This window comes from Notamacropus eugenii, chromosome 1 (assembly GCF_028372415.1).
Source record: "Notamacropus eugenii isolate mMacEug1 chromosome 1, mMacEug1.pri_v2, whole genome shotgun sequence".
In the NCBI taxonomy this organism is placed as follows: Eukaryota; Metazoa; Chordata; class Mammalia; order Diprotodontia; family Macropodidae; genus Notamacropus; species Notamacropus eugenii.
In genome coordinates this window covers 59,643,427-59,671,374 of record NC_092872.1, presented here as the reverse complement: position 1 = coordinate 59,671,374, position 27,948 = coordinate 59,643,427, and the positions used below count along the sequence as shown (strand labels likewise).

Here is a 27,948-nt window from a genome sequence, read left to right as displayed (position 1 = left end):
CAAATAATGCAAAAAGTTCTAGGAGAATGAGGCCCACTGGATTTTGGTGACTAGGAGGTCATTAGCAACCTCAGAGAGTAAAGTTGCTATGGAAGAGTGAGGCTGAAAGCCACACTGCAAGGGTTTGAGCGGTATGTGGGTGGTAAGGAAGTAGAGGCAAGGAAGGCAAACTCTTCTTTTAAAAAGTTTGACTGTGGAAGGAAAGGGAGAGATGAAACACTAGCCTGAGGGAGTAGTAAGGTCTAAAGAAGGCCTTTTTGAAAGAAAAAACATCAAGATTCTGAAAAGCTTGAGCATAGGCAGAGGGAAAAGAACCAGTGCAGAGGGAGAAATTAAAGGTTGAAAAGAGCTTTCTGACTTTCATCATCTCAGGCCCACACCCCAGGAAGACTCTAATTTGCCAGAATCTTGATCTTCGTGAGATTCCATGCAAGCCTGCATAGCTCCCTGCTGACCCCCAAACAGCAGCTCCTCTGGATTGCTCTAGGACGCCTAGGGAGGGCAGAGGAGGCATGATCCTCTGCTTTCAGCTCTGGAGGAGGGAGGGGATTAGGTGGGGAAGGATGCCTGGATGGAGAGCATACAATTCCACTTGAGAGCAAAGGAAAGGAAAAAAAAGTAGGAAATTACCATTACTGAATGGCACTTGCAAATTGGAATTTGTTTGGGGATTTATTTTAAGTCTGCTCCCAAATCTTCACAGTTGTAGCTGTTAAGTGGCATGGTGGCTAGAGTCCTGGACTTGAAGTCAGAAAGGCCTGTGTTCAAATAATCCTTCCTCAAATTCTGTGTGACCCTGGGTGAGTCACTTAATTTCTGTCTGTCTCAATTTCCTCCTTTTTAAAACAATATCATCTAAATAAAATGATATCATAGAGTAAGATCGTAATACCGTCACCTACCTTCCGGGGTTGTCAAGAAGGATCAAATGAGATAATGTATGCAAAGTGCTTTGCAAACTTTAAAATGATATACAAATGCTAGCTATTATTATCATTATCATCATCATCACCATTATTATGCCATTAGGGGATGAACAGCATTTCACTCTAAAATATCGGGAGTGAATTTCCCTGGTAATTTGCATCTTATTTGCCCTTGGTTTATTCAATGCCAACATCTCGCAAGCACCAGGTCTCTCCCTGGGAAGCAATGCACCAAGGAGAAAAGTGTTAAACATAACACTTAGGATTGCTGTTCTTCTACCTTTCAAGACCACTGGAAACCACTGCTACAGATTGGGGATGAAGAGAGAGTTGGGGGCCATTCAGGTATTTCAAGTCCAAGTCAACTTCTGGCCAGAGAGTTTACTGACAATAGCGATGGAAAGGAAATACAACGAAAGTAAATTGTGTAGGAAGCAGAATCAGGGAAATTACTAAAGTCAAACCTAGGATCTTCTACTGGTAGCCAGTACCTGCAGCATGGTCCACAGTGTGATATCATGGCTTGATTATTGAGAGAGGTGGGATAGAGACCTTGACCCTTCCAATTCACACATTTTATGTTCTAAGATCCCTTCCACCTCTTATATTTGATGATTCTACATTCTAAGAATCCTCCCAGCTCTGACATTCTATGTTCTAAGGTATCTTCTAGCTCTGACGTTGTATGTTCCAAGATCCTTCCACCTCTTATATTTGATGATTCGATATTCTAAGAATCCTTCTAGCTCTGATATTCAGTGTTCTAAGGTACCTTCCAGCTCTGACATTCTATGTTCTAAGATCCCTTCCACCTCTTATATTCCATAATTTTACATTCTAAGAATCCTTACAGTTCTGACATTCAGCGTTCTAAGGTACCTTCCAGCTCTTATATCCTATAATTCTATATACTACTAAGAATCCTTCCAGATTCAACATGTGGTCTTCTAAGCTCTGGTATGCCGTTGATTTACATTCTAAGAATCTTTGCAGTTATTTTATGTTCTGTGTTCTTATTCTGTGCTCCAAGGTCCTGACATTCTGTGATTCTATATTTTAAGAATCCTTCCAGATTCAAAATTCTATGTTCTAAGACTCCTTCCTGATATCCTATAATTCTACATTCTAAAACCCTTCCAGCTCTGGCATTCTATGATTCTACACTCTGAGAATCCTTCCTGCTCTGATATGTTATGTTCCCAGGTCCCTTCCTGCTCTGACATTGTATTCTAGGGTTTTTTTTCAACTTTGACACTCTCTGTTCTCTGGTCTGATGTCCCTTTCAGTTCTAAACCTTCAGGAGAAGTGAGGATATAGAAGAGATAAGTCTTGCAAAATTCTGTGATGCAGGCAAAACTGTTCTTCAACAAAACAGTATGTATCCATCCATCTAATCCTTTCTTCCACTTTCTCCAGATTGTATTTCCTGCTGTCTTTTGGTCCCATCCCCAAGTACTCAGAATCTCACCAAGGCCCAAGGATTCCCATCTGACAGGAAATTCTCTCTGATCCATACCTGTTTCTCATTGGATCGTGGATTTAGGTCTGGAAAGGACCTTAGAGGTAAATGAGTCCATGTTTTATAGGAGGGCAAGTGAGACTCAGCATTACACAGCTAGTAAGTATCGGAGGCAGGATTTGAACTTAAGTCTTCTCCATAACGGTAATAAGACAACATTTATTCCCACACCACATGTAGGCAGCCTCCTTATTCTGCTTCTATATAGGGCTGCAGTAAAATCCAGGGCTAAATGCAATATATACAACTGTACCTGATATTTGCTCTCTGTGTGTATGTATGTATATGTGTGTGTTTATGTGTGTGTTGAGGATGTTTGGGGGTGGAGAAGCAATTGTAGTTCTGAGGCCAGTGCTGTGAGAGAAGAGAGTACTAAGTCTGGGGAGCAGGAATCCGGATAGACTTTATCTATAAGGACTTAAAAATACAGAAAGAGATTAAGTCTGCTTCTAAATGTCTACCATATTGAGAAATGCCTACATGGATCCCACTCCTAATCAAGAGTGAGCAAAAAGGTACAGACCAGGAAGACCATTTGGAGAGGAATGCCTACAGTGCTTTTCATAGGCTCATATCTTTAGAACTGGAAAGGGACCTGAGAGATCATTGAGCCCAAATGCCTCATTTTACAGAGGAGAAAACCAAGTCCACCAGAAAGGGCCAAGGAACTTCCCCAAGGCTATACAGGTAGTGAGAGAAGTGAGATTTGAACTCAGATGCTCTTATGGTCAGTTCCAATAAACCTGTAAGGAAGAGATTAGAGGAATGAAGATATAGACCTAGAAGGGAATTAGAAACCACAGAACATAAACTGAGGTATAGAGAAGTTAAGTGACTTGCCCATGGTCACATAGCTAGTATCTGAGGCAGCATGTGAACCCAGATCTCTCTGACTACTAAAGCTAGCATATGCACTATACATATAGCCTCTCAGGAGGTAGACTAAAAGGAACCCAAGAAAGAGATCAATTCATAGAATCACAGAGGAGAGAATGTGAAGGAAAGAGAGGACCTTAGAGCACCATGGTGCTAGGGAGCATTATAGCTAGGAGACCTGGGTTCACATCCTGCTCTGCCGTTTAGTTCCTGAGTGACTTGGGGAAAGTCATTTTACCACCACTCATCTCCAGTTTCCCCATCTATAAAATCAGGAAGTTGAACTAGATAACCTTCTGAAATTCCTTCTGTCTCTACATCTGTAATACATATAAAGGAAGGTATAATGTCAAATTTTGCTGGGACCTTGTAAAATAAATCACAGACTACATAAGAAGTTGGGTGAGGGTATGTGGGGTTTCAATTGCAGGTACAGTTATATATAGTGGAAGGAGTACTGAACCAAGAAGGCCTAGGGTCAAGGTCGGGCTCTATCATCTCTGTGACTCACTTTCCTCATCTGCAGAATAGGGATAACGATATTTGTCCTACCTGCTAGTTGGCCTACCTGCCACAAGACTCACCCCATTCCAGTCCATCCTCCACTCAAATGTCAAATTCATCTTCCTGACCGTGTCACACACACATAACCCTTCCCTGTTCTTCCAGCTCAATAAACTCCAGGGGTTTCCTATCCCATCCAGGATCAAATGTAAAAATCCCTCTGCATGGCATATAAAGCTCTTTATAACCCACTTTTCTTATCTTTCCATTCCTCTTCTTACATACTCTATGTCTCACATACTCTGTAATCCAGTGACATCAGTCTCCTTGTTGTTTCTCAAAGGAACGGCCCTAATACCGGGCCATTTTCATTGGCTATCCCCCATGCCTAGAATGCTCTCTCGCCTCCTTTCCACCTACTGGTTTCCTGGCTTCCTTCAAGTGCCACTCTTTTTAAAGAAAACTTTTGATCTTTGTCTTGAACTCTAGGGTCTCCCCTCTGTTGATCATTTCCAAATTATCCTCTATGTGGTGACTTGTCTCTACGTCGTCATTTGCATGTTTTCTTCCCCATTATCCTATGAGCTCCCTGAGAACATGAGGGCTACCTTTTACCTTTCTTTGTATCCCTATTAACTGACAGAGTTCCTGGCATACAGTAGGTACATAATTAATGTTTATTGACCGCCCTACCTCACACAGAGTTGTTATGAGGACAGCATTATATTATATATAAATAATATAATTAGATACTATATATAATACAATTATACAATCATGTATAACATACATAATAGATTGTATAATTAGAATATATAACTATGTAATTAGATTCTGTAATTATTATATGTATGTTTGAGTAAGTATATACATATATCATATACTTACACTATATATACATATATACATATGCTGTTATTAAGAACACAGGACCTCCAAACTGGAAGAGACCTAATAGATCGACCCTCTTGCTCAATCCCCACTTTAAAAGAGAAAACAGACCAAAGACTGACTTGCTCAAGGTCATGAATTTAATCATCAGAAAATACAGGAAGTATCCAGGTGTCTTGCCCACCCTTTCCCAAACTAACCCTGCCCTTTCCCCTCTACCATGCTTGCTATTCAAATCCTCAGATACACAGGTTTGTGCGCTAGAGCTTTAAGCTATTTTCAGTACTGTGGCAAGTCATCGGCCAATTCCTGGGTGCCCAGGCGCTGCCTACCAGTCCCCAGTACCTTGCCCTTTCAAGCATGTCACCAGTTGCTGTTGGCCATTCTGATCTGCCTTCCTCTGCTGCTTAGTTTTCTGCAACTCTTGATGCCCCTGACTCAACTCCCTCAAACGAGGCAAGGAAGTAACCCCTGTTCTAGGCCTGCTGCACTGTAAGATAAAATAGGGAGAAAGAAACTTGCATATCCTCTCCTGACACCATTCTCCTTCACTGATCCCCTAAAGGCAACCAAATATACAAAAGAGGAAAAGGTAGAGACTTGTATCCAGTAAATGCAGTGTTTTACACACTAGTTTTTCCCCACAAAACATATTTGGCCATGAAATATATCAAATGAATTCTCAATTACTGATCCAGGATCCCTGAGGGAATGGAATATCTCTAGGATAAAAGGGAGGAAAGTGATGTTAAGGAAATTTGGAACAAATGAGAAGTTTTTATTCCAGCATGCAAAATAAGCTCTTGTTACTAGATATAGTTTTCCATTTAACATCTTCAAAAGAAAAGTATCACCGTCATTGATATTTCCTCATGGAATCCCCATTCATGTTAAGAAAATAAGAAGGTTGCTTGGGTCATAGTATATGGAAAGCTAGTTTAGTGACCAGAACACTGGACTTGGCTTAGGAGACCTGGATTCAAGTTTCAATTGTAACTAGCTATGTGACCATGGTGATTCAATTCCCTTTTCTGAGACTCAATGTCTTCATCTTTAAAATGGGAATAATAATACTTGGCTGTGGTGATTAGCCTATATGATGTACTTCTATTGCCTGCCTCATAGGGCTGTTGTGAAGCAGGCCCTTAGCCAACTGCCAATAGCTAACATAATTGTGACCTTTTGATTATAGATGTTTGTTTCCAGGGAACTAGATTGGTTTTCTTCTCTCTCCTCCTCTATCCATCTCCAAGGACAGAGCTCCAAAACCAAGTCCTCTGGGGCCTTCTTCAAGTCGAATTTGTTTCCACAGGTGCTTTCCGAGGGGTATGTAAGAAAATTGACCATTTTCCTGAAGATGCAGATTATGAACAAGACACAGCTGAGTATCTGCTGAGTAAGTCTGTCCACTCTCCTGTTTTTCCTGGGGAGGAGGGAAAGGGAGAACTTGAGGGAAGGGATGGTGATCTGCTTCTGGGTATATGACGCTAAGGCTATGGCTACAGTCCCCATGCCATAGTTTGGGGTAGTTGGAACAGAAATAGTTTGTTGTAGTAGAAAGAGGGCTGGATTTGTAGTCAGAGTACCCTGCATTCAAATCCTGGTTCCTCCATTTACTTCCTGTGTGCCCTATCTGGGCTCCAGTTTCCTTATTGGTAAGTTGATGGCCCAAATGACCTCAAAATACCTTCTAGCTTTATATCTATGCTCTCATAACCCAAGCAGAGAGACTAAAAATGATCAAAGATTAAAGCTGAAGGGTCCTTGAAACATAGAATATCAGGACTGGAAGGACCCTTCAGACATTGAATATACAGTGTTGGAATTGTAAGTGACCTTAGAATATGGAATATTAGAAGTGAAAGCAGTCCCTTTGATCATCTAGCCATTTTTCAGGTAAGAAAACTGAGGCTGGAAGAAATTATTCCCCCAAGATCACACATCAATGACAGAGCCAGTTTTCTAGGTCTCCAGACTCTGAGTTCAAAAGTCTATATCAACAATCTATGTCAGTCTATATCATAATCTGTATTATGCTATAAAACTTTGCCTTTACTGTAGTTTTGCGTAAGAGTAAACTGGCTTACAACACAGCCTCCCTACTCATCAGATATGGAATTGAGAGATAAGAGTTGTTAGCAGTGGTAAACTTGCCCTGGCTGTGGCCTCTGCTGTATTCTGCCAATAAATGTTGTTCCCCTACAGAAAATCAGGATAAAATAGGCCCAGAAAAAGCCTCTCTTTGGAGTTAAGAGATCTAGGTTCTAACTCCAACACCAACAGGATTCCCTGTTTGACCTTGGACAAGTCATATCTTCTCTCTAGGCCTCCATTCCTTCTGTAATTTAAAGAGATTCAAGGTCCCTTCCACATCTAATATTCTATGTTCTAAGTTCTAAGGCCTTTCTCATCTCTAACATCATGTTCTGTGACTGGGGAAGTGGTATAGCCTCCCTTGACCTTATATTCAGTGCTGTTCAGTTCACATAGTCTGTAGCTTCTGCTTCACATACAGCTGGTCTCAGATCACTGTGCAGCTCAGGGGGTTCCCCCAGCTCTCTCCAGTAAGCAGCTTGACTCTCACAGGCCATTAGGTGCCACTGGGCCTGCTGAACTGCCTCTTCCAATTCTCTAACCCCATTTCTTTACATCATTTCCAAGACAGGTAATTGTTTTTTGACTTCATCAATTACTGTAGATTTCCTCAAAAAGTGTTCCTTTCATTTTTAATCACCAGAATTAGATGATCACAGGAGTGGTAAATAGTTGTGTGATTTTTTTAAATAGTCTAATAAGGACTCAAACCTGAGTAATTTAAATGGAAGACAGTAGTTATAGCAAAAGAGTAGATCGTGGAATTAATTACCCTTCACCCTCATTTTCAAAGCAGGAACCATAGCAAGTCCAATTAAAGGAAGCCTCAGAAAACATCTGGTCCCCTAGTTCTTGTTAACAGCTCTGAGTATTTTAACAACAAGCCTGAGGTGAGTTAACAGTGTGACACAGTGGCCAAGAAAGCTCATGTGACTTTAGAAGCTAAAGCAAGTAATGGCAATGCAGTTTAGTATAGGAAATGGAGTCAAAGAACCTAGGTTCGAATCTCAGCTCTACCATTTACCACACAGATGTGTGACCTTAGGCAAGAAATTTCACCTCCCCACATCTCAATTTCCTCATCTACAAAATAAGGCGGTTGTATGAGAAAGCCTCCAAGATATTTTCTGGCTCCACATATATGATTCTCTAGCAAAGGTTTAATTCATAAAACAAAGGAGGTCAGAGTTCCTCAGAGATCTCTTACCATTCTGAGTCTGTGATTCTAGGATATGATATGCATATGGCAGCAAGGGCATTGGGTTGAGAATCGTGTGACCTGGATTCAACAACTTTATTATAAAAGCCCCCAACATTTATATCATAAGCTGTGATTTTTAAAGCACTTTCCACATACATTATCTCATTTGGACCCCTAGGATTAGTCCCATTTTCTAAAGCTGAAGAAGGCAAATGACTTGCCTAATATTGTACAACCAATCAATGACAGTTAGGATAAGACTCTAGACATAGTCTTAAGATTATAAATATAGGATTGAAAGGGACCCAAGAGACTGGCTAGCTCAGGATTCTTTATTCCCCTATATTGCCTTCTCCCAGTCGTTTTAACTCATGAAGTTTCTCTGATCAGGAAGAAAAGAAAAGAAAAATAGGCTGTAGAAGCTAGTAAATATACCTACAATGCCTGGCAACCATTGAAATGCAGAGAGGAAGCTGACCCTCCTCCCAACTCTGCAGCCCCAAGACCCCGTTGTCTGGACATGAGCCATGTTAACATACAGGGCCAGATCCACCCTGGTTGGAGTTGTGTGCTATCCTACCTTAATTCATTTGTCTTGAGAGATGACACGCTGCCAAAGTACATTCTGTATTTCTTTTTAAATTAAAGTTAATTATAATTAATATTTTAATAGAAACACAGAATTTTCAGAGCCAGGAGGGACTTCAGGCTCTAGGACAAGAGTGTTGGAATTGAAAGAGACTTTAGGACTTGGAATATATAACCTTAAGAGTTTAAAGGGACCTGGGAGATCATTCAGGGGGCTGTGAACAAGCTAATGTCCAGGTGATGTCCAGGTAAGGACATCCAAGGCATAGAAACTATGCTATAAAAGGTTCAGTTAAAGAAATTAGGAATATTTACGCTGAAGAAGAGTTAAGGTCAGCTAACCACCTAGTTATTTGAAGTGCTATCATGTGTTTGAGGTATTCACTCATCCTGCTTGGCCCCAGAGGACAGGGCTAAAAGCAGTGAGTGGAGGATAAAGAGAAGATTTGGGTTTTACATGAGGAAAAACTTCCTTCTGATTCAAGCTGTGGAAAAGTGTTTTTTTCATCTTTGAATGTCTTCAGTCAGAGACTGAATGACCACTTGTGGAGGACAATATCAAAGGGATCTACTCAGAGAGAGTTTAGTCTAGCTGAAGAGTTCTTAACTTCTTCTGCATCATGAACCCTTTGGACAGTCTGGTGAAGTCAATGTTCCCCTTCTGAGAATAATGTCCATTGCCTATATTTATAAATTGAAGGAAATGCCCATTTTTAGTTGAAAGATAATGAAAATAAAGATTCATTTTTCCCCATCTAAGCTAGACCTCCCCCTAAAAATTGTAGACCCCAGGTGAAGAAACTCTGGTCTAGCTGACCTCTAGTCTTCATACTCCTTCCATTCCACCATATTTCCTACTTTTAGATCACATGATCTAGTCCTAGCCTCTTAATCTACAAGAGGAAACTGAGGCATGGAGGGATTAAATGAATTGCAAAATGTTAAGAAATGAGTTAGTGACAAAACAAGGGTTAAACTCATTGTGTCCTAACTCCTAATATTGTACGCTCTCAATTATATCACATTGCCTCCTCAATTTTGCTGGGTAGGTTTTTGAAAATCACTACTAGATACAGCCAGAGGGCCCCTAGATAGTGAGTTATCAGTGCTGCAGTGTTAATGAGGCACATACCGAATGTCTGTGACCACATCAGAACCCTGTGCAAGACATTGTTACTAAAGGGCCCCAAATGTAGTTAGAGGGAATGAGCCCACTGTCCCCAGAAATCCCTGAATAGTGAGAGCCACAGAGCTAATGAAAGGAAGAGGAGATGAATCCATACCTCCAGGGCTGTGCTGAATCGATTATTCTGGAGCCAACTGAGATTTTTCACCCTACTGGCTAAGCACCAAACAGTCAATCCAATTCAGTTCCTGAAACAGTCTAAATAACCAGATGTGAGCTGTCTGAGAGACCAAATTGGATCAAACATTTTGGGAATCAATCATTTCTTTGGCACTTAGCCAAGACATCCAAAAAAGATCCCCCTAATCAACAGAAAAATGGCTAATTCAAAACTCCAGGAGACCTTCCCTGATTAATCCTATCCCATTTCCATCACCCTTTCACTCCATGTCTCCTCAGTGCTTGCATAGTCATTGGATGAGGAGGAAAAGGGAGAAGGAAGGGATTGCATATACCAAAGTGGAGTGTAAATTTCTGGAGTAAAAGACTACATTTCTATCTCTCTTTTTTAAAACCTATTCCATTGTGCCCAGCACAGAGTTTAACACTCATGGGACCAGGCAACTCAGAAGAGACCTCAGAGAGCATCTTGCCCAATCTACACCTGAAAATGAACATCCCCCTGCAACATCTCCAACAAGTGGTCAGACAAAAGAACTCGTTATCTAAGCAATCAGTATGCTTAATTGCTGGGCAGTTCTGAGGGGCACAAAGTCCTATTTTTTAACTGTGAATCAAATTTGGCTTCTCTTTAACTCAATGTAGTTTCATTGTTAGTAAAAATGAATAGATTAGAGAGATAGAGACATAGATGAGAAGAATAGATGGATGAAGGGATAGAAGAGATGGATAAATGGATAGATAGATGGATAAAAATTTTTAAAGTTGGGAAGGCATAGGTTATGGGGGCAAAGTTTAGTTTGAAGGCAAGAGTCAACCAAATAGCTTTTCCAGAGCTCCTCCAACCAAGAAATGCTTTGGTTCCTTCTGGACAGCACAGGTTAGCCAGCACAGATCTCTGGGGTAAAATAGAAATATCACTATAGATTTTTCCAAAGAGATTTATTTTTTCGAACAAAGCCAGTCTTCCCTTAGAGACGTTAGAAACACAAGTGAAGGCCCAAAGGAGTAAGAGCCTGGAAATATGGGGCTGAAAGGAGAGAGAAGGATCAAAAAACCAGAGAATATTTTTTCCTTCTTTGTCTCCAAAGACACAACCAAACCTATATAGAGCTGATTTGTACAAACTCAGAAGTTTGATAGAGTAGATTCCTATTCATGAGGGGTTGAACTGATTGACTTTGGAGGTCCCTTCCAAATTTGAGATTCTATAGAGTGATGCTCTCTGCTTCTCATAGACTTAACCTGGAATATGCATATGGGTCATATGCAGGTATTACTGGGGAAACTATGTGGTGCAGTAGATAGAGCATGGCCTGGAGTCAAGAAAATCGAATTTAAATCCAACCTCAGACACTTACTAGCTATGTGACCCTGGACATATCATTTAACCTCTCTATTTGCTTCAGTTTCCTCAACTTTAAAATGGTGGGGGGAGGTTGAATGGGAGGAGTTAATAAGAGCATCTGCCTCCCAGGGCTGTTGTGAGGCTCAAAGGAGATAATAATGGTTAAGGACTTAGTACAATGTTTGGCATAGAGTAAACACCACAATATGACGATGATGATGATGACTATCATGATCAATGGATAGAAGCTATGGGGGGGCAGATTTTTGGTCATCTCAAGAGAGAGTTTTCTAACAATTGTTAGGTAATTGCTGCCCCTAAGTCAGATAGGCTGCTTTGGGAGATAGTCAGTTCTGTATTTCTGGACGTTTTCAAGCAGAGAAGCTTGTTAATCACTTTTCAGAGATGTTTTATAAGTTGTTTATGAAAGGGTTGGATTAGATGACCTCTGAGATAATCTCATTGTTGAGTCACTTTCTATCTTCTCTCTCACATTTATATCCACTTCTCCCTTGAACCCACCCAGTCTTTTTTCTTCCAACTCACTTCATTGATACCACAAAGGCCATAGTGCAATTTCAACCCTTTCAGAATCATCACACAGTGCATTTATACTCTCCTTTTATTATAATCGTGTCCCTGCCTTACTTTCCCTCCTAGATTATTAGTTCCTTGAGGACAGAGGTCACAGGTTCTCCAGATCCCCAAGGTCTACCACAGGACCTCTGGAACAGGAGATGTTGATTAATCATGTGGAGTTAAATGAATGAGGCAGAGACATTGGGCCACTGTAATGGTAGGGTACTATCATGAAAAGAGCATGGTCTTGGGACCCAGGACCCCCAGGGTCAATGTTTCATCTCCAACACTTGCTGTTTGCATTACCTTGGGAAAATCACTTCATTTCCCTGACCCTTATCTTTGCAAAAACCAAAAAACCAAAATGGGATCATGAGGAGTTGGACACAACTGAAAAACAAGTTTCCTCTTTAATAAAAGAGAGTAATCATACTTGGAATAGCACTTGAGAGGGAGGGTGTCACAATGATCAGAGAGTTGTCCTGGGAGTCAGGAAGACTGCAGTGTCCGAGTCTCACCTCTAATACAGAAAAGGATACTAACATTTTGAGTGGAAAATCAACACAATCATTACTTATAAATCACCAATGCTACTATTTTAGAGCTTAGACTGGACCCATTCAGTACCATCATATCCTGCAAGAGTCAAGGACTAAGTGATGTAGAAGACAGACCAACACAACAAGAAAACCTGAGTTTGGATCTTATCTCAGACAATTTCTGATTATGTGGCCATGGGCAAGTCACTTTCTCTGTGCCTCAGTTTCCTCATCTGTAAAGTGGAGATGATAACAGCATCCACGTCACAGATTTGGTATGATCCAGTGATATGACATATGAGAAGCACTTTGCAAAATTAGAAGCACCGTATAAATGCTAGTTATTAATATTATATTTGCTAGTCGTACAATCATGAGCAAGTCATTTAACCTCTCCACCCCCAAGGTAACCCTCTAAGACTAGGATTCTTTCCCTCCTCATCTTGGCCTCCTGTCTTCCTTCAAGTCCCAGCTAAAATCCCACCTTCTGCAAGAAGCCTTTCCTGATCTCCCTTAAGACTAGTGTCTTCCCTCGGTCAGCAATCTCCAATTGATCTTGTATAGAACTTGTGTGTACCTAGGTGTTTGCATGTTCTTTCCTCCACTAGACCATGAGATCTTTAAGGGCAGCGACGGTTTTTGTCATTCTTAGCATCCCCAATACTCAGCAGAGAGCCTGGTATACTATAGGTGCATAATAAATACTTGTTGACTAAGTTGACTGAAATGGTGCCAATCTGCTTAACAGAGGAAGTCCCCCACAGAGAGCTCCCTATACTAGTGAAAGCAAAAATCTGAGACAAAAATAAAATAAAACATATAAAATAAAATACTTATATTCCCTGCTTCACAAGGTTATTGCCAGAAAGATGCTTTTTCAATTTTAAGGCACCATAAAAATGTGAACTATTTAATATCTCATCTTATGGTTTTTTCCTTCCTCATAACCTAGCTCATACCTCTGTATGTGTTAGATGCCTAATGGTCTTCAGTCTAAATAAACTGAAGTTTCCAGTGAGGGGTCATGTGATCTTGAATCCTGACTTTTCCTAGTAGCTCATTGTAGACTTTTCTGATCCTCTACTCTTTCCTCCATACACACAGGGGCTGTGAGAGCATCCAGTGTCTTTCCTATTCTCAGTGTGGGACTGCTATTCTTTGGGGGACTCTGCGTGGCAGCAAGCGAGTTCTACAAAAGCAGGCACAATGTCATTCTCAGTGCGGGGATCTTTTTTGTATCTGCAGGTAAGTTTAGCACCAGGGAAAGCTGAGGAGCCTCTTCATTTATCAGGAGGACCTCAGACAAATCCAAGAAAGCCTGCTCACTAAGATACAGACTCTGCTGGAGGTGGAGGCAGAATAATATGGCAGATGGAGTCAGAAGTCCTAACCATTTAAGCCATTTAACTTCTTCAAGTTTCAGTTTCCTCTTCTATAAAATGAAGGAATTGGATAAGATGGTCGTTACACTTATCACCTTAATGACTCCATGAATCATCCTTCTAAGATAGCGTGGGGAGCCATTTTTTCTGTCCTAACAAGAGCTAAAGTTTCACAGGAAAAAAATATAATTGAAGGTTTTCTATAGAAAGCAACACAATTTAGTGCAATTTTTTTCCTGAAAGACATATAAATCATCCAACATTTGTCAAATATAACAAATGCACATACACGCACAATGCACACACATGTGCACTTTTGGCCTAAAGGGTCACTAAGGGTGAGCCAAAGAGTAATGCCCAAAAGATAAAAAGGATGGATGAAGAGACTGGGAAGATAGGAAATAGAGGAAAAAAGGAAAAAGAAAAGACAGAGGAATAAGAGAAGGAGTGACAAGAAGAAAGATGGAGAGAGTTAGAGATGCACAAAGAAGACAGAAAAGGAAGGAGACAAAGGAAAGAGATCCAATTGTTCTTGAGGTAAATATTAGTAGAGGGTCATCTCTTGCTGTAAACTTGGGCTGTAAACTTCTCAGGGAGTGCTACTCCTTGGCCGATTACCCATGTTTCTGCAGCTTCTCTAATGCATAGATCTTTAAAGAATCTAACCCAAACAGAATAACTCCAACACTATATCAAGAAGGAAACCATATTGGATCAAAGCAGCAGTGACCAGAGCAAGATGGTACCCAGAAGATAAGATGGAATCAAACCATGAGGCTGCACCTGGCCATGGGTTAAAGGCTCCACAACATTATACTAAGACATGACAATCTAATCAGTTTAATGACCCTGAGGAGTTGTAGAGAGGAATAAAGTCTGAGGGTCCCTCATATTGGGTTTATTGAGTTGTATATTCATAATGTACAAAACAATGAGAAAATGACCTATTATCATTACCCCCAATATGGTAGCAAGAGAGCCAGGAGTCAAATGGCCAGTATTCTCAACCTTGTCTTGACTTATTAACTGGTGTTGTACAAGGCATGCCCTGTCCTACTCTCAGTTTTCTCGTGAGGGGGGACTCAACCTCATGCTATGAAGTCATTTTCTAGAAAAATGTAGGGGTCAGGCTAGATCTCTAAGGGCCCTTTCGGATCTAAGATTCTATGTCCTATGTTCCAATATTCCTTCCAGCTCTAACAGTTTATCACTTAATACTTGCCAAGGCAATCTAAGGACATATCAGTTCTCCTGAGTTGTACTGACATTCTCGCCATTTTCACTTATTAAATCTTCCAGGGAGATACCATGCATAAGCTACTGAAGGACTGTCAGTCCAAAATCCAAACCTTTCATCTTTAGACTAAACAGACACACGGGGAACATTTATCAGTATGAGAAATAGTACATTTTCTTTGTACTTTGGGATCATTAGAGCTGCTTCTACATTCCTCAAAACCCTGGACTCCAGATCTGAAACATTTTCCCCAGCATGTCTCCTTTTGGGAAAGTCTCCCATTGCCACATGACTACAGGGTACCCTAAAACTCACTTAATACCAGAGCTAGAATGGACCAGAAAACATAAGACCATTAAGCCTGGAAGGCCTTTTAGAGGTTACCTAACCCAAACACTTCATTTTACTAATGAGGAATCTGGGAAACAGAAAGAAGTGACTTGTGAAAGGTCACACAAGCAATTGGTGGCAAAGGCAACCAAGAACAGTGGAAAGAACACTGGATATAGAGTCAGATGACATAGGCTCAAATCAGTGCCCTGTCACGTAATACTTATGTCTCCATAGGCAAGTCATAGCCACCCTCTGGGCCTCAGTTTACTCATTTACAAAATAAGAACATTAAAGAGATTACCTCAATTGGTCTGCTGTTCCCCACACACGAAACTAATAATGCTATAGCACCAAATGCAGTCGTCTTTCCAATCTGTAGGCATTCTGACTTAGGGGCCCTCAACTTATAAATAACAAATAAAAAGCACAGAGGAAGGCCAAGTCTGGAACCCCTAATAGCCAAAGGACAGCTATGCTTTGTTCTTCATTTCACAGTGCCTGGGGAATGCTTTTAGCAAGAAAAGGACTTCTTCATAGGTAGATTGAAGAGAGTTTGTGTATGTGTGTGTGTGTTTGTGTGTGTGTATCTGTCTCTTTTGCTCTCTTTCTCTCTCTCATATACATACACACACACACACACACACACACACACACACACACACCTGCTTGCCTTCAATGTCACCAAAGAACTGGAGGGGCACACCTATTATCCCCAATTAAGACTCTGACGACACTGTCCCTAAGAAAGTGTGACACAGGGTACAAAACAAGTAGACTAAACTTTTATGGATTAAGTAGGTCTCCCTGGGCTGGCCAGACAGCCCAATTAGCAGGTATAATGTCGATTCTGTAGGAAAATGCCTTCCAAGTTCCATAAAGTCATAATTCATGAACCTTTAGGAATATAGCTTGGTGTGAACAAATAGATTGGGTATGATATAAAGCATATTGGACTTCTCTAAATCAGGAGGACCTGGACTTGAATTCAGATCTGAACACTTAAGCTCCACGACTAAAGCTGTCACTTCTCTGTGGGTCTCTCTTTCTATACCCATAAAATACAGGATCTCTCTAGATGACCTCTAAGGTAAGATATTCTAGCTTTCATGTTCTAAGTCAACATTACCCAAACTAATCTTGTCGTAGAACACTTGGGGCCTGAAAATATACTTACTCCCTCCAAAAAATTCCACATAAATACTGGCACAGGGAATTCAAGATCTAAGACACCACCAAAAAAAGGGGGGATGGTTAGGGAAATTTGGAAGCCAAATAAAACTATTCATGCCTAAAAATACCTCACATAAGTGTTTTGATAGATGCATCATTTCATATTTAATATTTTCAATGAAGAAACATTTTCTCCCATTACAGGGAAAACTTTGGGAAATGCTGTTCTAAAGTCATAATACTCTATGATCTCTGTTCTTCAGGTCCTACTAGCCCAGTAGAGTGAATTTTTTCTTTGGATCCTAAGCATACATACAACAGTGTCTTGTGCATAACCGATGTTTAATAAATTCCTATCAAATTGAATTCACCTTCTGTGTCATATCCTCTCTTTCAACTCTAACCTTCTCTGTGTTATCTGTAGTGCTTCCCATGAGATGGACCTTCCAAGGCTTTGCAGAGCATTTGTAACTTAGTAGTAGCTGTTCTTAGGTCTCTGGTCCTTCCCTCAACACACAGTATAAATGTTTCATAGTTAAGTTTAGCAAGGCACATCTGTTTCCTATTAAAAGGTACGTTTTTCTCTCCCTTTCTCTTAGGATTAAGTAACATCATCGGGATTATAGTTTATATCTCAGCAAATGCTGGAGACCCTGGCCAAAGTGACTCCAAAAAAAGTTACTCCTATGGCTGGTCCTTCTATTTCGGAGCCTTATCTTTCATCATCGCAGAAATCGTGGGGGTCATCGCCGTGCACATATACATTGAGAAGCACAGGCAGATCCGTGCCAAGTCACATTCCGAGCTACTGAAGAAATCCACCTTTGCCCGCCTCCCACCCTACAGGTACAGGTTCCGGAGGCGATCCAGCTCCCGGTCCACAGAACCCTGCTCCCGAGACCTGTCCCCTATCAGCAAAGGCTTCCACACCATCCCTTCCACTGACATCTCCATGTTCACCCTCTCCCGGGACCCCTCCAAGGTCACAATGGGGACCCTCCTCAACTCCGATCGAGACCATACGTTTTTACAGCTCCACAACTCCATTCCCAAAGAGTTCAAGGAGTCACTGCACAATAACCCTGCCAACAGGCGCACCACACCTGTCTGAGTGGACCTTGGCCCTCTGCCCTCTGCCCAGTCTTTCCCATGCCCAGTGCAACCTTTGGGGGAAATGTACAGAGGTGTCTGTCAGATTGCATGGCATAGTCCCCGTGATGGTATTACCAGTGAAACCCTTGTTTATAAAGAATAAAACCAAATGGGCCTCAGTTCTCTCCTCCACCCTAATCTTTATTCCTCTGCCCTCCTTTCTAAGACAGTTTCCCTTTCTGAGGTCCGAGCCTAAAAGCCAGCCCTACATGACCAATCAGTTTCTGGGTCTCTCAGTGCCAGATGTTTCCTCCTCTTTCTTCATTGGCTAGAAAGATCTTGGCCTTCTTTCCTCCTTCATCAGAAAGGACGTGGAGGAGTTCCCATTGGATTGGGGGAGGGCTCCACCAATCATGTGAATAGGCGTCTATCCCTATCATTCATCCACACTGAGCCTCTGCAGATCCAGTGACTCGGGAGTCCCACCCCAGAGGGAATCATTAACCTGATAGTTACATGTTACAAGAAATTGCCTAGAAATCAAGAACGTCCAAGCACTGACACGGCAAATGTCATGAGCGCTTGTGTTATTAAAAATGTTGCCTTGTTGTAACCGATTGAACTGGAAGTGTTTTGTTTCTTTCTTGTCTTTGCCGAACAAGTTGTCCTCTGGAGCTGGCGACCCAGGCATTCTGAAGCCAAACTCCTACCAACCACCTAAGGCATTCTGTTTAGCCTGATTGATCTATGGCATTCTATTCAACAATAAACCTTTCCATGTGTCAAACATTTTCTCAGCCGCTACTATGTATAGGGCCCTATCCTAGGTCCTGAAGGTAAGAAATAAAAATGAAAAAAACATGGTCCACACCCTGATGAGACTCACAGTCCAGTATCAATCAATAAACATCTATTCAATATTTACTATATGTAGAACACTGTTAGGTATTGGGGGTGGGGGTGAGTACCAAGTATGGTAAAACAGTCTTTGTCCTCACAGTCTAGTCATGGTTGGGGGATAGAACACATAAATAAACACAATACAATTTGAAGAAAGAGAAAAAAGAAATATGGTGGGCAAGGTACTATTTTAGGCATCAGGGAGATAATTATAAAAGCAAATTTTTGCCCTCAACAATCTTACTTTCTATTGGAAATAATAAGAACAGCTAACATTTATGTAGCCCTTTAAAGTTTACAAAATGTTTTCATGCTTAATTTCATATGATCCTTGAAATAACCCTATGAGGTAAGTGTCACTAATATATGTAGATGAAGGGACTGAGTTTTTTAAAAAGGTTTAGTGACTTGCCCAGCATTACATAGCTAGTAAAGGTCTGAAGTGGATTTAAAAATCATGTCTTCTTCACCCCACACCCAATACTCTATCTATCCTACTGCCTTTTCAAGCTCTAGACTTTGAATTCAGAAGATCTGAGCATTTCTGCTCCTTGGGCCTTCATCCGTGAAGGGAAAGGATAGGGCTAGGAATCATTAAAGTTCCTTCCACCTCTAACATTCTATGACTTGTTAAGTAAATAGGAGTAGTACAAAATACTTTGAGGGGTCCAAAAAAAACAAAAATAGTTTTTGAAGGTTGAGGTGATGTCTGGGAAGGAATTATGGAAGGCTTCTTGGAGAAGGTGATATTTAATCTGGGACTCAAAGAATAAATAGAATTTCAACAGATAGATATGGGAACAAGAAAGACATCGCATTTCATGTATTAGCTAGGACACAGAAGTAGGAAAACATATGAAGTGTAAGGAGGGGGAGGGATGTCAAGCAGTTCATTTTGACAGGCATAAAGGATTCCTGAAAGATTAGGGTAGAAAGGCAGGTTGGTACCAGATTATGGAAGATGTAGAATGCTAGGCAGATGAGATTAATGTTAATCAACAGGCAACAGAAAGTCCTTCTCAGCAGGGCAAAGAACCTACCTGACAAATAAAAAAGCCAGAAGCCTGATCTTGGGCTATCACCTGTATGTGCCCGGTGCCCAGATCTCTATCTCTCATCTCATCTATCTCTCTCAAGCTCTAGACTTAGATCCAAGTCTCCAGCCTCCCACAGAAAATCTCCACCTGAATGCCAACATGACCAAAATTCAGCATTATCTTTATATCCCAACCCACTCCTTTTGACTTCATATCTGTCATTTAACTTTCACTCATATCAGAAGCTTCATTTTTATCTAACATTTCTCTCCCTCTCATCTCAGTTCAACTATTCGATTCACATCAAACATCACCAAATCCTGTTGATTCCCTCACCTCCTTTCTGTTCCCACTGTTGCCATGACCTTGTGCCCTTAGGCAAGTCATTTAATCTCCCTGGGCCTCAGTTTCCTCATCTGTAAAGTGAAATTGCTGGACTAGATGACCTCTAAGAATCTTTCCAGTTCTATATGTATGCACTCATAAGCCTACATATCACCCAGATCGAGGCTTGGGGAACCTATGGCCTAGAGGCCACATGTGGCCTCTTAGGTCCTTGGGTATAGTATTTTGACCGAATGCAAGTTTTACAGGCCAAATGCTTTTATTAGGGGGATTTGTTCTGTGAAGTTTGAATTCAGTCAAAAAACCTAGAGGTTCACAAGTGTGCTCGAAGCTGCAGGTTCCCCACCCCCGATCTGAATCATTGCAACAGTCTCTTTATCCACCTCCCTTCCTCCAGCCTCTCCCTCCTTCAAATCATCCTTCATACTGCTGCCAAAGTCAAACTCTTAGTGTGAAATTTAGTGTATCACTCCTCAACTCAAACAGATATGATGTCTCCCTAATAACTACTGGGTCCAAATCCAAACCCTTTATCTTGGAATTCTTGGACCTTCACAATCTGACATATATATCTCACCTCCTCAACATACCTCTTCAAATTAATCACACACTGCTCTTCTGCCATCTTCAAGGAGTTTACATGCTAATGTGGGGGGTGAGATATAACATGAATATATTCTGTATTTCATCCAAACTGTTTATTGTCCCCTAGAATATATCCTCGGAACGCAACTTACTCCTTGCTTTTGTTTCCATATTTCCTGTTAATTTCTAATTGTTGAAATTCTATCCATTCTTCCAGAACCAGTTCAAATGCTTCTCTGATTAGCCCCCTTTTCCCCACTGGAAATTATCTGTCTTCAGTTTTCATATATTTTGTACCTTTCTTATATTCTTCCATTTTATAATGTTGTCATTTACATGTTTGTCATATCCCCTACTGGAGGGTAGATACAAGTGTCTAAATTAAAATGTTATGTCTCCCCCAGCCCCTGGCATCATGCTCTGCATAGAGAATATGTTTAATAAATGGCTTTTAAGTTGAATTGGGCCCCTACTCTCTCCATCTTTTCGTCTTTTTCCTCCATCTATCTTGAACCCAAACTCAATCTCTCCTCTACTCTAGGGATGCTGAAAGTCAGACATTTTGAAGTTACTAGGAGAGGAAGGGTGCAATTTTCCTAAGTGTGTGCTACATGGCATTTATGACATCCTATCACCTGACCTTCACAACTATCTTGGGAAACTCACAAATGGGAAACAGCAAGCTTACATTTGCCACACAATGAATTAAAATCTCACACAGATAGCTGCCAAGTCAATAATACGGCCATGGACCTGAAAAAGGCTGACTGATCTCCAGGCCAGGAGGGACCAAATAAAATTCCATTCTTTCACCAACAGCCTCAAATTAAATTGAACAAAAATGAGAAAAAATGTTTCTATGTTCTAATAGGAACAATAAAACAATGAGATATGGTGTTATAGAGAGATCTCTGGATTTAGAGTCAAGGGACCTGAATTTGAGTACCAACTCTCACGTTAACTTACCCTGGACAAGATACTTACCCAACTCATATCCTCCATGCTTAGGAGTTACAGTTTACTTATCTGTACAATGAATGAAAGAATTTATAAAGTTTCTCTCACATTTATAAACTATGAATCTATGACTTCTGGCTCTAACACAAAATACAATTTTACCTTGACCAAGTCATTTCCCCTCTGTGAACCCCTTTTTTCCCATTTATGAAATATGAGATTTAGACTCAATGACCTCAAAGGTTTCTTCCACTTGTGATATTCTATATTCTATGATTCTACAAGGTCAGTTCCCTCTGAGGACCTCACCCTCAAAATGAAGACTCTTGCATTAGCAAACCTCTTTCTGGAGATTCTTGCTGAGAGAAAAAAACAAAGAGCTATCTCCTCTCTCTTTTCCTCCTAGAAAAATTCTGGTGGCTGTCCAACAAGAACAGAGCTCAAAACTTGGGTAGAATGCAGAAGTTCCTACTTACTCTAGTGATTCCCCAGCACCATATGAACTTCTCCTCCCTGAGAGATGCCAGGACTGGAACCCTGAACTATATCTTAGGATTTAATAATGTCACTGGCTGAATTTCTTCCTAAGCCTAGAGGTATTTCCCCTTTAGCCAACAGGTAGTTAGTTGGTGAAATACCACAGCTGTGGCCTATGTGGAAAGGCATTTCTTTCTTTCCCAGGTGTAGTGCTTATAGAAGGGGGTAAGAGGGGCCTCAGAGCTATATTCTTAGGCAAGAGGTAAATTAACCTAATCTATGACCCACTGACTCCCCTTCCAAAATTTATCTACCAAGTTCAGTTACCAGGTCACCATGGTTATTTCCCAAAAAACACAAAGAGTTTCATCTACCAAGGATCCCTTCTCCTCCTGGGAAACATACAAATGAGACACCAACTTGACCCAAATGGTCAAGTTCCAAGGGAAACGCAGATTCACACAAATGGGCACTGCAATTATATATCTGCATTAATGTCTCTCGGCAATAACTTGCCTCATATGAGCAGAGGCAGGAGGCCAGAACAATTCACAGGCACCAGGGAATGATTGCTACTAGCTACTTATAAGGTTTCAGGGAAGAAGCATAAGCTGATGGTAATATATCTTTATTATTACTTCCAACTCTCCATGCCATGTCTAGCCATTCATTTGCTTCACTGCAGTGTGGAAGCAACCTTGCATCTCAAAGGGTAGAATGGGAGCTCTAACAGGTCCTACCAATTCGATTCACTTAATCACCTTACTAAGTGTTTACTATATACAGAGCAGTTCAAAAGACACTAGAGATATTAAAAAAAAAAAAAAGGTACCAGCCCTCAACGAATTTACATCCTAGTGGGGATATACTCAACTGAGTAGAATATAAGGTATGGAGTGATTAGGACAAAGGAGAGATCCAGGAAAATTTGAAGAGAAAGAGAACACATTTAGCTGAGGTCATAAAGATGGGGAACAAGAAAGAAAGATTTCATGGGAAAGGTGGCCCCTGAGCTGAACCCTGAAGAAAAAGGGGTTTCTAAAAGGTGAAAATGAGAAACTGCATTTCATGCATGAAAAATGGGCTTGTCCAAACGTATGGTAACGGAAATTTGCATGTTGGGCTTAGGAAAACTACTCATAGTGTAGGATAGAATATAGAATGCATGAAGGGCAAGAGTACACAATAAGGCTTGAAATATAAGGCAAGGCCAGATGATGGGGCAGCCTTAAATGTCAGGCTACAGAGATTGTAATTATCCTGTTAGGAATAGGGAGCTGTCTAGCAAAGGATGGTATGCCTATCATCGGATACACAGTCTAAGTTTAGAGAGGTTCATCAACAGAAGGTTCACCAGCATATGATGGATTTTTTTGGTCATATCAGTTCATGAAAACTATCTTTAAAGGGGTAGGGGAATTCTAATCTACCTCAGGGAAGAGAATGACCACACAGATGCAGGAACAAATCCTTTGAAGTCTTGAAGTGTGTTTTTCAGCCCCTTCCCACTGTATAGACATGGAAGGGTGGGAAAACTGGCTTTCTCTGATTAGTCCTTATGATTTTCATCTTGCGTATGGTGAGAGTGGTGAGCTGGGCCAAGGAAAATAGCTTTGTCATGTCCTCATTGTTGTCTCCAACACTGTCTTCACCAAATATTTAATATGTACTTATAGTGTGCTGGGGTGATGTTCAAGAAGGACTAGCACCTCTGGTGTGAGGGTGTTCCAAACCCTTTTCAGAGCTGCTCATTCACTTTGGGGGTCTACCTGGCACTCAACTGTCCTCTGTGGCTCCAAGAAGCTGTAGCACATACAACAGCCACACTCTGGTAAAACCATCTCAGCAGACGGGCTAAACCAGTTTGAGAGTTATCAACAGACCTCAGACCCATTGGTGAGTTGGGGGTACAGGAAAGTGTCTACCTCAGACATGTGAAGACTTCCACTGGCAGAATGGGTGGATGAGGACAATCTGTTACAATGGACATGAAGATGGCTGAAACAGGTGCTTGGACTATCTAGAGCTTGATCAGACATTGAAGACATCAAGGTCATTCACTGCATCCTAGGCCGTTGCTAGTCATCTTGTCACTAGACTTTGATGACTCTGGAAGAAAGAATGAGGCTGATGACTTTATGCAACTCTGCCTCATTTAAATCCTATTCATATGCAAGTCATCAACCTGTAATGTCATTGGTCCTCTTCAAAAAATGAAGGAAAATGACAACACTATGTGCTGGGCCCTGTGTTAAGCACTGGAATACATAGAGAGGCAAAAACATAGTACCTAACTTAAGGGGGTCACATTCTAATAGAGAAGACAACATACCTGAACATACAAAACATATACAATGTACATGGAAAGTACTCTCAGAGTGCTGAGAGGGAGAGGAAATGACTAGAAAAGACTTCTTACAGAAGGTAAAATTTGAGTTGTCATGAGCCAGGGAAATCAAGAAGTGAAGATGAGGAGAGAACATTCCAGGCATGAGGGAAAGTCAGTGAAAAAACATGGAGGCAGGAGATGGAGGGTTATGTTTGAGGAACAGAAAGGAGGCCAGTGTCACTGAATCACAAATGCTCGCGGTTCTGCCTCAGTCAGCTTCCATCACTTGTGCTTTCCACAGCCAAGTTTCTGAATTCTCTCTTCCATTCAGCAAAAGGATGTCTTAAGGCTCTCATTGGGTAATGTTACAGGACACTCTAGTCTTGTCTTGGAAACTGAAAGCTCATTGCACAGTTTGGGAGGTGGAGAGAAACAAAGAGAAGGTTAAGGGAACAATATGGTGGCTAGTTGCTAATGTATCCTGTCTTTTTCTCCTTGCTGTGAAAGAAGAGGTTTGTAAGGTTTTTGTCCCCAAAGATTCCCATTACCTTCAGGGAATTAAAAGAGGGGAGGAAGTTACTAAAGCTAGGGCTAGTGCTGGGATTCAGGAGAGAAGACCAAGCAGCCGCCTGCTGATAACCTTGTAAGAGCATCATCTAATATAGCCAAATATAAACAGACTAGGCCTACTCCATGGATACTTTAAACCCAAAATTCTATGCTGCTAGGAATTTGTAATAAGAAGCCTATGATCTTCTCCCTGACATCAACATCAAAGGTTAGAGACCAGGCTTTCCCAGATAGAAAATAAAAGCATTTATTAGTTTACCTGGATAATACTTACTATAATGCCTTGCATAGATTTGACATTTGATAAATATTTATAGTTTACTTATTGACTAAACACTTCGCAAATCTACTTCTATTTTGAACCTGAACCATTTCTGAGAAGTGATAAATTTAATAATTTACTACCCATTTGGCTTATCATAAAATTGTCTTTTTCAAGTCAAGCTTTAAGGGATGACTCTGGCTCCAATATTCCCAGGTAAGTAACGATACTTCAGAATTTCAGAGATAGAAGGGAACTCTGGTTAATCTACTCCAAACCTCCTTGTTTTATTCGTTGAGTCTATTGGTTCCCAGGACTAAGGAAGGTCACTCAATGTGTGAATATCAAGTTCTGGCTAGAACTCAAGTCTTCTCCTAGCCCTTCTAGAGCTCTTCTCACTGTCCCAACCCTCCTATGTTCATTGTCTTCCTGCCTTTCATGATGTTAAACACTTCACATATATGCCTTTAGCCTTCATGCTTTCAGACTAACAAGTGTTATCTTTTTAGTTTATATTCTTATGGTGATCTCTGAATATTCCTGATCATTTTAGTTTACTCAGAACTTCAGTCAGGTAGCTAGACTCACCTTAGCTTCACATGAATCCCTCTCCAACAATCTATGGCCATACTTCAACATCATGTCTCTAGCACCCTGAATTCTCTTTCAAATTCCTTGGTCTTCTTCCAAGAAGAAACCAGCAGCCAATGCCAAACTAGATTCCACCTTTGTCAGACCACTGCTGGGGAAAGACATGAAAACTGGCTCACTAAAAATTCATGCTACCCAATTTTATTAAGACCCTTCTTCTTGCTCAGAAATCCTACTATTCATCCCATCCAATACTTAAAAAAAAATCTTAAGAAACTAGTATGTGCAGGACAACCAGAGGGTTTTTACACTGAGAGTTCCAACATTAACCCTACACCAGTGATATCACAGTTCTGAATACACTAAAATGTGCAAAACACTTGGGAATTGGTTCTGGGTTCTGGAAATACGATCACAAAAATGAAGTTCCTTCAAAAGAGTTATATTCTACTGGGGAGATAGAAAATAGAATCATAAGATCATAATTCTAGAGCTTAAAGAGACCTCAAAAGTAATACCATTTAACCCCCCTCTTCATTTTACAGATAGGTAAACTGAGGCCCATAGAGGTCAAATGACTTGTTTATGGTCATAAAAATATAAACACATAACTAATTTACAGTTATTGAAAAGGGAGGTATCACTAACAATTAGAGGGATTAGAAAAGGCTTCCAAAAAGGAAGAAGCATAGGAGGTGAATTGTGAAGGAAGATAGTAATCTAAGGAGGTGCAGGCAGACAGAGAATATATTCCGGGCATAGAGGATATACTGTGCAATGGTATGGAGAGGTAGGAAATTTAATGTTAAGTTTAAGGAAGATGGTCAAGTAAAAGAGACTAAGAATGAGTGATCAGAGAAGTAGGAGAAGAACCAAGAGAAAGTCTTCACAAAGGAAGAGTCATTAATAACCCCAAATGCTACAGAGAGATCATCATGGATGGAGAGTGAGAAACAGTTAATGGAGCTAGCAATCAACCCATCAGCAAACATTTGTTAAGCACCTACTATGTACCATGCATTATGCTAAGTGCTGAAGATACAAATGCAAAAGTGAGACAGTCCTTACCCTTAACCATCTTACATTTTCCTGAGAAGAGGCAGCAAGATTAATGATAAGAAAATGCAAGCTATGTACAAAATACGTATATGGCTATTAGGGAAAGAGATGACCCTAAAAATTGAAGGAAGAAGAAAGGATTTCTCTTTGAAAGATGTGGCATTTGAGCGGTCTTGAACGGACCTAGGGATCACAGGAAGTGAAAGGAAAGAAGACGATTTGCCCATGCAATGGAAGGGTATGTATGGGAAACAGAAAGCCAGCCAAGTTGGCTGAAGTATGGGGTGCAAGAAAAGAAATGTTTTGTAATCAGTCCAGGAAAATCATCAGATTGTTAAGAGATTTTGCTGGACAGAGAAGTTTAGTTTTTTGTCTCAGAGGCAATAGGAAGACACTGAAGCTTCTGGGACAGGGAAGTAACATGGTCAGATCTATAATTCAAGATTGTCAATTTGGCAGTTCTTTGGAGAACTGATTGGAGAGGGGAGGCACTAAATTTAGGGTCACCAATTAAAACTATTTCAATGATGTAAAGGGCCTGGATTGGGATGGTTATCATGTGAGTGAAGAAAAAGAAACAGATGTGAGAGTTGTTAAGTTAGGTAGGATCAACATCACCTGGCAACTGATTAGGGTTAGGGGTGGGGTGAGACAGAGGTCTTGCAAATAAAGAATTGAGAATGACTCCTAAATGTCAAACTGTGGTAGCTGTAAGAATGGTGGAACCCTTAATAGAAAGAGGTAAGTTGGAAGGAGTGGAGGTTTTTCCATAGAGGGGAAGGGATAATGAGTTCTATTTTGTATAATCACATAATCCTGGAGAGGGTAGCTTCAATTGAATGAGGAAGTCAGAAGACAGATTACAAGGGGAGAAGAATATATCCTTCACCTTCCTCATATTATACATCATGCCTTCACCTTGACATGATACTAAACAGGTAATTGTTGTTTCCTCTAGAAATCAAAAGAAATTTCCTTCCACTCTAAGGTCAACTGTTTCACCTATGTTTTGGATTCAATCCCTTCTTACCTCAACAGGAAACTTGTTCCCACAAATATTCCCTTCACTTCTACCATTTTCATGCCTTCAACATGATCGCTATCCCTTCTACCATCAAACACACTCCAGATAGATAGATGATAGATAGATAGATAGGTGTGTGTATATGTATATGTTATATATGTGTGTATATATACATACATACATGTATTTGTGTATGTGCGCATATATGTGTGTGTTTATATGTGTGT

General features: G+C 40.7%; 1 protein-coding gene across 1 annotated transcript in view; it reads left to right on the top strand.

The window, feature by feature from the left end:
- Positions 1 to 18,207, top strand: part of CACNG3 (calcium voltage-gated channel auxiliary subunit gamma 3) — a 125,006-nt gene extending 106,799 nt beyond the window's left edge. Inside the window, exons 2-4 of the mRNA XM_072638057.1 lie at positions 6,029 to 6,112; positions 13,476 to 13,616; positions 17,093 to 18,207. Coding sequence (XP_072494158.1) covers positions 6,029 to 6,112; positions 13,476 to 13,616; positions 17,093 to 17,604 — 737 coding nt within the window. The 3' untranslated portion in view covers positions 17,605 to 18,207. The remainder of the gene's footprint in view (positions 1 to 6,028; positions 6,113 to 13,475; positions 13,617 to 17,092) is intronic.
- The last annotated feature ends 9,741 nt before the right edge of the window (positions 18,208 to 27,948 follow it).